This window comes from Vombatus ursinus, unplaced genomic scaffold, assembly GCF_900497805.2.
Source record: "Vombatus ursinus unplaced genomic scaffold, bare-nosed wombat genome assembly UNPS02014791.1, whole genome shotgun sequence".
Taxonomy (NCBI): Eukaryota; Metazoa; Chordata; class Mammalia; order Diprotodontia; family Vombatidae; genus Vombatus; species Vombatus ursinus.
The window spans coordinates 35,642,801-35,655,282 of record NW_020954569.1 but is presented as its reverse complement, the minus strand read 5'-3'; the positions used below and the strand labels follow the sequence as shown (position 1 = coordinate 35,655,282).

Genomic DNA, 12,482 nt, shown 5'->3' with positions numbered 1-12,482 from the left:
CACACACACACACACACACACACACACACACACACACACACACACACGCCTCCCAGAGTTTTAAAACTGAATACTTGCTATGTTGGTCCAAAAAACCAGTTTCATTATTTTACAGCCACTTCTTATAGGTGCATCCATTCTACCATATTTGGTGAGGGAAACAACTCCTAACATTTCTTCAAGTCAAGTATACATAACCAAAATCATATATAATCTCCAAAGCTTTCAGCTGTGTTAAAGAGGCAAAAAGGAAAGATAACTGGATGAAAATATAAGAAATGGTTTAAAAACTTGGGAGCTTTCCCAAAGGAGGCTTTAGAGTTGAAAAGCTTCTACATTTAAGCACTTTCTAGGCAGCTCTGTAAGCTGTGTTTCTTCAAAGGAAGTGCTTCTCCAACCATTTCTCCTTTGATATCTCAGGACACATATTATCTTTCACCCAAACAGAAGCCAGCCTGCAGTGAAAACTATGGAAACTAATAACTATACACATTCAGAAGCACTGAAGATCAGTTTGTATAGTCCACAATTTGTAACATATCAAATAGATACCTAGGGATTCAACACTGGCCAGAACTATCACATAAGGATTCTTATAATACCTACTGGACTTCTCTATTGTTATTGAGAAATAATGAGTTAAGATATTTTTAAAGATATAGTGAAAAAAGTTTATAGTTTATAGTGTTTAGAGAAGAAAAAGACTATGGAAAGGTAATCACTGACATCAAGTAGAAGACAGGTTTTCATGGGGAGAATATTTGTATATTTTTATATATTTTTTCTGTATATTTACATATTTTTGTATACAAAATTTGTATATTTTTCTGAATACAAAAAATTAATCAAATGGAAATGAACTTAAGGCAAAAGAGACTTGCAAGAGACATTTAAAAAAAAAAGTAGCGTTTAATCAACACAGTAACAAAATACTGAAACAATGTAATGGGTTGCCAAGGGAAAAAGTGAAATTTCCTACCTTATAGAAGGGACACTCCAAGACCACTGTTAAATAAAGCTGGGTCAGCTGGGCCTGACTTGATCTACCTAAATCCAATTCCCAATCTGAAACGAAAAGCATCAAAAGTCAAGTTATTTGTAAGAATTCTAATGCAGTCAAAACTACTAAGAGTGATGAAGGTATATACAATCACTTACTGTAAAATATGACTAATGTATTTTTATGAGATTAAACAGAGAACAGCCTAACAGCTGAATGTAGCTTGTCCATTCAAACAAGTTACTTCTAAGCAATAAAATTCCTGGTTCTAAATCTATTCTTAATAAAAGGCATAAAAGAATTAATGTTACTATACATAATTTTCATTACTTACAATGTCGTACTGCGCAATACTATTCAGACAATCTCACACAAAGAAATGGCCTGTAACCATAACTCATGCTTATATAGTTCTTTAAGTTTTGCAAAGCACTTTCCTCAAACAACTCTGAGAAGCATGTACTACATATATCATTATGCCTGTTTTACCAAAAGCTCCAAGAGGTTAACACCTTGCCCAAGGATTATGGAGGAACATGAAAGCAGAAATCCAACCCAGATCTCTGCTGACTCCAAAGTCAGTACTTTTTTCCACTATACTCCATTGCCTTTCACTACAACATGCTACCTTGTGGTTTCCATTCACTAGTAGTAGGTCTAAAAACATCACTCCCTCCCTTGTGCAAAAAGATTCACTAACTCCCTATTGCAAGCAGGATAAAACAAAACTCATTTAGCCTGTTACTTAAGACCTCCCCATCTGGCATCAGTCTACCTTTCCAGACTATTCACACTTCTTACCTTCATTCAGCAAATATTCCAGCCTAAACAGATTTGATAGCTATTTCCTGAACCTAGCATACTATCACTTACATTTGTGCATTCTTGAAGGCCATCCTCTGCCATGAAGGTCTTCCTTTCATCATCCATACCTTTCAAAATCTCTTTACCTTCAAGGCTCAGCTTAGATGCCACCTCTTCCAACAAGCTGTCCCCAATCTCACTGGCTAAATGTTATCACCCATTTCAAATTTTCTTGCACCCTACTTTGTAACACACTTATCCAGGCACCTGTTTACAACCTTCTTCCTCTACCCAAATTAGAATAGAAACCCCTCAAAAGCTGTGTTATTTTTAAATCTTTGAATTCCTGGTGGTTAGCATAGTGCCTTGTATCTAGCCAGCACTTAATGTTTGCTGAACTGATCTCATAAATGAATGGAAAAAGTCTATAGGGGAAAAACTTGTTCCTTTATGCAATAGTTTTAAAGCATGTTACTGTGGTTATTACTTTTTCTGGGAATACAGTATGTACTCTACAAACTGAATGTAGAACGTGGAGCTACTGTATGATTTTAACACAAGGCCAAAAATCATTATGCTATATATAAAACTTACTTTAAATAAGCTGTCACATCTTTTACTTCTTGATCACATAATCATTCCATCCTGCCATGCCTCATGACATCTTTCAGTATTTTAAAATTTGTAGCATGATGATGCAAATGAAATTGACTTACTTGTGTTAGATTTTAAGAGTGGGATTTTAGAGATACTATGGTACAACCCCCTCATATTCAGATGAAAAACAGAACACTGGACTCATAATCAGAGCACCTGGTTTCAATCCTGACTTTTAATTAAAGTTTTAGGTTTGTATTCCCAGTTACTTTTTAGATAATTTGAACTAGATATCCAATAGACATCACAAACTCAGTATATCTAAAACAGAATTTACTTTCCCCACAAACTCCCTCCTCTTTCAAACTTTCCTATTACTATCTTCACAGTCACAACAACCTCAAAGTCTTCCTCCACTCCTTTGTCTCACTTTCATTCCTATCTTTTACCAACTCTTGTCCCCTCTCTCCACTCACACAGCCACCACCCTGGTGCAAATCCCTTATTGCCTGGACTACTGCAATATCCTTCTGACTGGTCTCTCTGACTCAAGTTTCTCTCCACTTTAATACATCCTTTCACTCAGCTGCCAAAATGACTTTTCTAAAAGCATAGATCTGACTATGTTACCCATATTATTTAATAAATTTCAGTGGCTCCCTATTGCCAAGATCAAATATTAAATCCTCAGCCTGGCATTTAAATAAAGCCTTTCACAACCTAGCCCCTTCATTTCTCTTTCCTTGTACATGCCGCTGCATTTTCAAATTCCATGCCTTTTCACTAATTCTCCCCGTGCCTGGAGCGCTCTCCTTCCTCACCTCGGCCTGCTGGATTCTTTTAAGACTTAGCTCCTATCTCACCTTCTGCAGGAATCCTTTCCCAGTCTTCCTCTTCATCACTCCAGTCTCTTCCCTCTAGGATTACCTTTCATTTGTACTGTATATATATTCTATGTACACTTAATTGCTTGTTGTCTCTTCTATTAGAATGTGAGCCTTTCCTTGTAACCCCAGTGCTTATTAGCACAGTGATTGGCACTTATCAAGTGCTTAATAAAAGTTTGTTGTTTGACTTGCTGACTCAGTCACTTAATACCTTTGTGACTTATGGCAAATCTTTACAATCTTTCTGGTCTCAATTTTCCCTTCTGTAAAATATGAGAATACATGGCCTTTAAGGTCCTTTTCACCTTAGAAAGTTAGGTCCAAATGTCTCAAATACCAAGGCTCAAGAGAAGAATGGAATATATAAGTGGAACCTGAAGAGTACCACCAACCTTAGAAAGATAAATCCTTGCCCAATTAAAAACCTTTTTGAACTGTACCTTTCTGCACCAAAAGCTAACAAAGCTCTTCCATGATGGAAGAAGTTATCTGTGAGTAGCTTACCTTGTAATTTCTGAAGAAAATACGGGCTAAATAACTTTGCCACATAATTGACTGGGTGGCATCCAATAAGGGTGCATGAATGGAGAAGATTCAACAGGTCATGAGGAGGAAAATATTTAAATCGAGTTCTTATTGTATCTTCAAGCTTCCTAAAAAAAAGTGAAGCGTTTGGGGGCAGGTAGTTGAGTTTCCCAAATGGTACAATCAACTGAGAAACCTGGACAGGGGAGAATATTTCAGCTTGGTAAATAAAACTTTCTGCCACTGCATCAAAGATAGGTTTTGAAAGAATCATTTTTTTACTGCAGTACTGCATGACTTTGCTGACAGACTCAGGATGCATAGTGAGACAACATGTGGAAACATGTTGCTCCAGGGCTTGCATGAAAAATTTGTCAGTGTAACCAAAGTGCATAAAACCCTCTAAGACCTTTCCCAGCTCTTCACTGGTAAAATGAGAGACAAATCTTATTGAATGTATACAAAGCTTTATAACCAAAGGAAAAGCTCGAGTTTGGTTGAGAGCCACCAAGGCATTCAGTATTTGGCTTGTGATTTTAGGACTAAATTTATAAACTAATGAAATAGAGAGGTTGTTTAGCTGATCCAAAAAGTCCTGATGCTGAACCACTTCTCCAACAGCAGCTTGAAGCAAGGTATAAACTGCTACTATCTCCTCAGGTGCACATTCTTGCAATTTTTTACCTTGAAGCTGAAGTATAATCTCCTTTAGAATTGCACAGTTTGGGTTCTGGAGTTTAATCATACATTTGCCAAGAATACAAAGGTTATGAATTGTCATATGACCCTGTTGAAGCCGATTTTGGCACTCTGTCACCAGACTTACTAGTAGATTACTCTGGGGATCCACATGTAATCCTGTCAAAGCTTGCAAAGTAGTCACCAGACCAGTGTCTGAAAGATTTGTGGACTCATATTCAAACTGAAAGCACAATGCTCTGAAGATCTCATTCTCCAAGACTGTCCTTGGAATATTTTGGCCACCTTCCTCCTGTTCCACTTCAGAGACCCGACACAAAGCCGCTGCTGCCATAGTATCTGACAATGTTTCCAGTGTGCTTACAAATTTTAACACCTGTTCAGATGAAGTGAAAGTATTTAGATCCTTATAAAACCTCTGTTCATCCACATGACCATTGTTCTGTTCAAACCTGTTCCATGCTGCTGTTTGGAAAAGCACAGATCCACCAACTGGGTAAAGTTTTCTCCCTTTTTCTGAATGATGCTTCTTACAGTATGCATGATGAGAGTAGACTCCGAATTGCTCTTGTTGCAGGGAAAAATACCCCTGACACATGATTTTCCTGCCTTTCCTGTTATCCGGGCTCAAATATTTTCTGAGACATGTCAAAATTCTGCAAGTGGGAAGGCCAGATGAATAAAAATGAGACCCAAGTAAAGTCATCAAGGCCATATGTGATGATGGAATAGGATCAGCCGCCCATTTTGAGCACAGCCTAGAATAAAAACGAGAAAATAAAGCCAACATGGCAAAACTTTACTTTCATTTTCTCAGAAACATCCACATAACCACAAAATAAATCATTCAATATTTATGAAACTGAGGATTCTGCAAGAGAGGAAATAGTGATAATACAATTGAACATACAGCCTAAATGAAATAATAGCTGACACTGAATAGCACTTTAAGATTTGCAAAGCACCTTGCAAGCATTATCTCATTTAACCCTCTTGACAACTCTGTGAGGCATGTAATATAGGGACCATAATACAAATGAGGAAACTGAAGCTAACATGCTTGCCCATGGTCACATAATAAATAGTGTGAGTAGGCACTGTTGTTTCATTTTTTGTATTCCCAGTACCCAGACCAGAACCAGCCTAGTAAGCTTAATAAATGTTTTTTGATCAAAAAGGCGGTATTTGCACGTGGGTTTTCCTGATTCCAGACTCATCTCTCTATACACTACACAGCTGCCTTTAAAGAGTCAATGAATTAATTCCACCCCAGCTTCTCATAAGTTTCAAAGTGACCCAATCTCGGATAAATCAATGCAAAACATAAAGCATGAGGAATGTAAATGCAGATCAAATGTTCTTCCACTGGGGGAAGGGCTGATTTCCTCTAGACTCCAGAGGAAAGCTGAGGGAAGGAGGAGGAAAGGGAAATTAAAGCGGGGGCAGAAAGAGGCAGCGAAGAGAAAGGCCCACACAGTCACGCAGAACAATCCACCGTCACAATGATTCCATTCCCCATCTCATCTGCTAAGGTTTGAAAAGTTAGAAAGTCCGGACACTTGACACCAACTACACACTTAACGAGGAATGAGGTACCCGCCCGCGCGTGCGCACAGCCTCACTGACGCACGCGCACTCTGTCCCTGGGACCGCCCTTCAGCCTGGCCCCTCCCTTAAGTCCCGACGTGCCTTGCTTCACTCACTAGCAGTCAAGGTTTGGAATGGGACATAGGGAAAAATGATATACTGCGGAAAACTACATTTCCCACAAGGCTAAGAGAATGCCTACAAGTCCCACGGTCCCTCCGTCTTACCTCAGCCCTAACTGCGGTCGCTCAGGGTGACGGATTGAGTTAAAAGTTCACCGGCGTACAAGAGGACTGGGCATGCGCACTCCGTAGTTACTCCGAGCGGGACGCCCTTTCCAGCCCCAGCGCTCCAGGTGCTGCGTGAAGCCGGAGCTAGGTGAGGCCGGCGCCCCGGGACGCCCAGTGGATGTTTTCTGGTGAAGCAGGGTGGGAGAGAAAGAGGGTCAGACCGGTAGCCGAAGGCTCAAGAGCGAGTTAGACCCACTCCATAAAGCGGTCCAACCCGTGACCTCCGGTGGTTCAGCAAACACGTGCAGTGCTCCGATTGCTGGCTGGGTGCTCAGCCGGATCAGACCCAGTGTGAGGACGGAGCTTCGGCTGCCGCGGACGCGAAGGGCCTGAATAGGGCTGCGGTATGTCGGGAGGCTGGGCTCGCGAGCTCCGGCGCCTCAGCAAGTGCTGAGGAAGCCTGGGCTCAGTGCCAGCGGGGAAAGTGGTCATCGCCGCCCCGGGGAGCCCTTTTCGAATTGGGCATCCCAGAGGCATTGTGGGACAAAGCGGCGTTCTCGTGGCCTTGTGGGAAACGTAGTTTTCCGAGTTGTCTCTTGTTTCCCCCCCCATCCCCCATCCCCCATCCCCGCTGTGCTTTCCACGCTATTTTGAGTGTGGCCCCTGCTGTGCCTCTGAACTTTGACTTTCCTGCCTTTATTTTTTTATCTCAATTTACGTAACCCTCCACATTTCTTAGTTTCGTTCTTTCGCTTTACTTGATTTTTTCTCTTGTTCTTTTCTCTTCCCTGGCACACTTCTCCACCTACTGTATTCCAGCCCAGGAAATGGGGGGGGTAGGGAGGGAGAATGACAGCTCCCAACATTTAATGCTGGAAAGTGCCTTAGAAATCATTGAGACCTTTTTGTAGATGAAGAATTGTTGTTGACCGAGGTCACACTGATAGCAGTAAATTAGGATTTGAATCCAAGCCCATAAGTAAAAGCCTTCTTTAGATAGATAGATAGATAAATAGGTATAGATATAAAGATAGGGATAGGGGAGGTAGATAGTGAAGTGGATAGATCACCAGGCCTGGAATCAGGAAGCCTTAAGTTTCCTCACCTGTAAAAGGAGCTGGAGAAGGGAATGGTGAACCATTCTAGTATCTTTGCCTAGAAAACCCCAAATCAGGTCAAGAAGAGTTGAACATGACTGAACAACTAAGAGTTAGAGATATATCCCTGTAGGTATATAGATTACACACACACTGCATGAATACAGGCATACCTTAGTCTGGTTCAGTTCCAGACCACTGCAATAAAATAAAGTTATGCTTACACTATACTGTAGTCTATTAAATGTGCCATAGTTTTATGTCTAAAAAATGTACATGCCTTAATTAAAAAATATTTTATTGCTAAAAAAAAAAATGCTAACCATCATCTGAGCCTTCAGCGAATTGGAATCTTTTTGCTGGTATGACCCTAAGCAAGTCATTTAACCTTTGTGTGCCTTAGTTCCCTGGAGAAGGAAATGACAAACCACTCTAGTATCTTTGCCAAGAAAACCCCATGGACAGTATTGATGTGATGTGATCCACCAGGTCACGAAAAGTTGAACAACACTGAACAGTTGTGCTGTCAGTCACTTCTTCTGAATACTCTTTCTTTAGGTTTTCTGGTTATCCTAATACTTTTCTGTCCTTGTTCTCCAACCTATGTGACTACTCCCTCTTTGTTTCTTGGATGGATCTTCATTTGGGCCATGCTTACTGTGAGTGTCCCATGATGTTCTATCCTGGGCCCTCTTCTCTCTGCATACTATTTTGCTTGGTGATCTTCTTAGCTCGCATGTATTAAGTTATCATCTCTATTCACATGGTTCTCAGATCTATTGCCGCTTCCTCTCTTGACCTCCACATCTCTACTTGCCCATTAGATATCTCAAAACGTATATACCATAGACATCTTAAACTCAATACATCTAAAACTGAAATCATCTTCCACCCTGCCCCCCACTCCCCTTCACCCCAAACCCTTTCTTCTCCCTAACGTCTCTGTTGGGTACCACTATTGTCCCAGTTACCCAGGCTCACAAACTAGATGTCATTCTCAATTCCTCACTTTTTCTCATCCCCTAATATCCAATATGTTGCCAAGCCCATTGATTTTACCCTTGTAACATCTCTCACGTATCCTCCCTTTTCTCTTCTGGCAGTGACACTGCCTTGATAAAGGCCATATCACCTCACACCTGGTTGGTCTCCTTACCCCAAGTCTCTTTCCAGACCATCCTCCATTCAGCTGTCAAAGTGATCTTCCTAAATCACAAATCTAACCATGTCATCCATAAATGGCTTCTCCACCTTCAGGATCAAATATGAAATCATCAAGCATTCCACATCCTTCCTTATCTGCCATCTCCTCACTTTTCCTTTTCAGTCTTCTTACGGCTTACTCCCTGTCAACTACTTGATCAAGTGACAATGGCTTTCTTGCTTTTCCTTCCACAAGACACTTATCTCCTGACTCCTGAAATTTTTGCTAGCTGTCCCCCATCCTGATCTCCCTCCTCTTTCTGCCTCCTGCCTTTCCTGACTTCCTTCAAGACAGAGAAAGAAAGCCTTTCCTGATCCTGTCCTTAATTCCTTCCCTCTATTGATTATCTCCAACTTAGTCTTGTCTGTATTTTTTGTACATAGTTGCTTGCATGTTGTCTCCTCCATTAAACTGTGGGTTCTTTGAGAGCAGAGACTTGTCTTTTCTCTCTCCTTTTGCCCTTAACACTGTGCCTAGTCAATAGTAGGCACTTAATAAATGTTAATTGACTTTTCTATAAAAATAATGGTATTTGGATATTAGATCCCTGCAAAAACATTTTTAATCCATCTTTAGGGGGGCAGCTAGATGGCAGAATGGGTAGAGCACCAGCCCAGGAGTCAGGAGGACCTGAGTTCAAATATGCCCTCAGATACGTGATACTTACTAGCTGTGTGATCCTGGGCAAGTCACTTAACCTCAGTTGCCTCACAAAAAACAAAGAAACAAAGAAACAAACAAAACACTTTAGTTTTATGTTTATAGGTTGTTGTTCAGTCTTTTCAGTCTTGTCCAAGTCCCCCTGACCCCATTTGGAGTTTTCTTGGCAAGGATACTGGAATGGTTTGTCATTTCCTTCTCCAGCTCATTTTACAGATGAGGAAATTGAGGGGATTAGAATAGCAAGTTGAGAATTATGAGAGTTGAGTGAACCACACTGACTCCATCTTGTGACTTTCTGTTCAATTATGGTTCTAGTTCAATTTCTGTCTTGTGAGAAAACGTTATTCAATTGTGGGAATTGGTGGGCAGTGGAGAGGGAGATCCTTATTGCATTGTTTGAACCCAGCCCTGTTTGGCTGGGAAATTTGACCATTTCTACTTGCTGGTTAAAGACCCTTAACTAAAGACCTAGGTTATGCTGACCAGAAAGTCAGTCAGATCCAAAGATTGATTCAAGGAGTTTTCTCACAATTATGTATGTCAAGCAACACATATGTCTTATCTGAAAACTGGCCCCTTCTGATCCGTGTTCCTTTGATTGTTTATAGATACGTGGGGGGAGTGGGACATCTCTTCTTCTGATTTCAGGGAATTAATACCTGTTCACTCTCCCTCTCTCAACTTGGAAAGTCCCTAATCTTTCCCTCATTAGAAATCAGATTACCTAATGTTCAGTATCCTGGTTAATTGTTTTCTTTTAACTAATTGGTTTTATTTGATTGTTTTTCATGAATAAAAGTCTGTCTCCCCCTGTATGTGAGGTCCAGGCCTAAGCTCAGGAGGTTTGGTCCTGGTTTGTTTGGTAATTGCCTTGCATTGCCTAGTAAATCGATGTGCTTGAAAAATTGAACCTTTGTTTCCTAGTCATTCCTTCACCTACCACAGGGATTAGGAACTGAGGCGAACAGGGTTAAATGACCTGCCTGAGACCTGATAAGAGCTCCTGAAGATGAGTCTTCCTGATTCTAAGCTTAGTATTCATCTTGGGAAAAGAACTGGAGCCAAAAAACCAGGTCCTCTTTGTCCCTTCTGCGGTTTTTGGTTAACCTCTTGGCTACATTTTTTTTTTATGTATAAAATGAAGTATTGAATGGGATGATCACTAAAATGTCATCTAACCCTAAAATTCCATGGTTCCTAAAAATGAATGCAAATATAAACATTGAACTTAATTTATTTTGTATTATATAAGTGTTTTTGCACTTCTTGACAAATATAGTTTTTAAGTAGTTTGTCATCTTCTATTGGTTTATAGAAAAAAATGAATCTGCCTTGTTTTTCCTTTCTGCAGTACAGTTGACATGTTAACGTGTGCCATGAAACAATGAGGAGATTTTTGTTGCTTTATGCTACACAGCGTGGACAGGCAAAAGCCATAGCAGAGGAAATAAGTAAGCAAGCTGGTGCACATGGATTTTTTGCAGATCTTCACTGTTTGAGTGAATCTGACAAGGTGAGAGATCAGCAAATAATTTTGCTGCATTGAAGAATAGATGTACTAGTGTGGAAGAACCCACGTTTCCTGCTTCCCAGGATGTTTTGTTTACCAGTCTATTGCCTGTATCCTTACTTTTGAAGACCATGGAAAGCAACATTAAATTTATAATAACATTTTAGAAGGCCACATTCCCAAAATGTTTTAGAATATTGTTATAGGCATCCATATACTTTGTTTAAAAAAAAAAAAGAAAAAAATATATATATAAAATTGCTCTTTAAGCAAGTTGTTTTTCATCCAGATATAAATGGAAAGTCATTAACTTCCTAGTCCATGGTAGTAAAGAACAAACTCTTTAGGAAGTTGATATAGAGAAATCTAACTTTTATTACTTTTCAAAATGTTTTTTAATATTTTTTTTAATATCCAGATTTATATATTTCACAAACAATAAATGGACTTGGGAGGGGATTCTTTATAACAGTTTGAGATGACTGGAGACAATGGATTGTGCCTTTTGTAATGTATAACTTCTTAATACTTTTTAAAAGAGGAGAACTTAATAGATTCTGCATTTATAAAAAACAAATAAATGCTGGATTTTGAGTTTCTTTAAATTTTCCTGTTCATAGTATAGGTATTAACTATTAAGAATTTTATCACATTGTGTAACAGTTAACTTTAATCAAACACAGAAGTAATCACCTAAAACTTTTTAGATAGACATTTTTATAGGAAAATTTTGGCTATCAGAACTCTTAGATAATGAGTTTTTCTGAATACTCAAGTTTCCTTAATAACCAGAAGTTTTCATTTTTATCTTTTCTCTCCCTTTTAATGTAAAATTTTCAAAAATAACTTGGCAGTCTTCCTTGTCTTTTGTCTTATGTCATCAATGGCCCTGGATTGAAGTCCCACAAACCCACTGCATAGTAGTGATGCCAGTGCTTTCAAGGGCTCTTGCAATGTTGTAACTAGTAACTCTGTGGGCAGATTTTAGAGATTTGATATAGAGCATCACATTTACTCATCAGAACACTTGCAAACGTTAGGATTGTTTTGATGAAAATGATGAGGAAATTTAGACACTACTAAATGAAAAAAAGAGAACTCCTCAGGGTTTACCAGCTGGATAGTTTGTCTCTGAGAAGATAGCATTTAACTTGATCAAAAGTAAAGTGCAAAAAATTAATTTTGCTCTGATAGTAACAATCCAAAGTGTTTCTGTGATATCCTGAAGACTATTTATAGACCAGAGATCTATGATGCATCTCAACTATTTAGTGCTGGTGGAGCCACACTGATCAGTGATAAGGACATGATCTTGGAGAGGTGGGCTGAATACTTCTGTATTGTCCTCAACAGACCGTCATCAACCAATGCAGAAGCCATTGACTGTATACTTCAAGTTGAAGTTAGTGCCTCTCTAGCTGAAATTCCAACTGAAAAAGAGATTTAGAATGCCATTAGGCTCCTATTGCTGGCAAAGGGCCTGGTGTTGATTCCATCTCAACAGAGATATAAGGCAGAGGGGTCCGCTGCGCATACAAAAGCTGACAAATCTTTCGGGTTATGTGGCAAGAGGAGGTTATCCCCCAGAAGATTGAGGATGCCTCCGTTGCCCATCTCTATAAAGGAAAAGGAAATAGGTTGTCCTATGACAATTACAAGGGGGGTGTCTCTCTTAGTCA

At 39.6% G+C, this 12,482-nt stretch overlaps 2 protein-coding genes across 8 annotated transcripts in view; one reads left to right on the top strand and one right to left on the bottom strand.

The window, feature by feature from the left end:
* The window catches only part of FASTKD3 (FAST kinase domains 3), a 13,739-nt gene extending 7,326 nt beyond the window's left edge, over window positions 1-6,413 (bottom strand). The window contains exons 1-3 of one of the 4 annotated variants that reach the window (XM_027868924.1): window positions 6,327-6,413; window positions 3,793-5,270; window positions 980-1,065 (exon numbers count right to left, since the gene is read on the bottom strand). In XM_027868924.1, the coding sequence (XP_027724725.1) occupies window positions 980-1,065; window positions 3,793-5,227 (1,521 nt within the window). In that variant the 5' untranslated portion in view covers window positions 5,228-5,270; window positions 6,327-6,413. Of the gene's footprint in view, window positions 1-979; window positions 1,066-3,792; window positions 5,271-5,985; window positions 6,127-6,326 lie in introns of those variants that run through there. The other 3 variants (XM_027868926.1, XM_027868923.1, XM_027868925.1) reach the window with 3 other exon arrangements.
* Window positions 6,390-12,482, top strand: part of MTRR (5-methyltetrahydrofolate-homocysteine methyltransferase reductase) — a 41,561-nt gene continuing 35,468 nt past the window's right edge. Inside the window, exons 1-2 of one of the 4 annotated variants that reach the window (XM_027868919.1) lie at window positions 6,390-6,477; window positions 10,645-10,806. In XM_027868919.1, the coding sequence (XP_027724720.1) occupies window positions 10,678-10,806 (129 nt within the window). In that variant the 5' untranslated portion in view covers window positions 6,390-6,477; window positions 10,645-10,677. The other 3 variants (XM_027868920.1, XM_027868922.1, XM_027868921.1) reach the window with 3 other exon arrangements.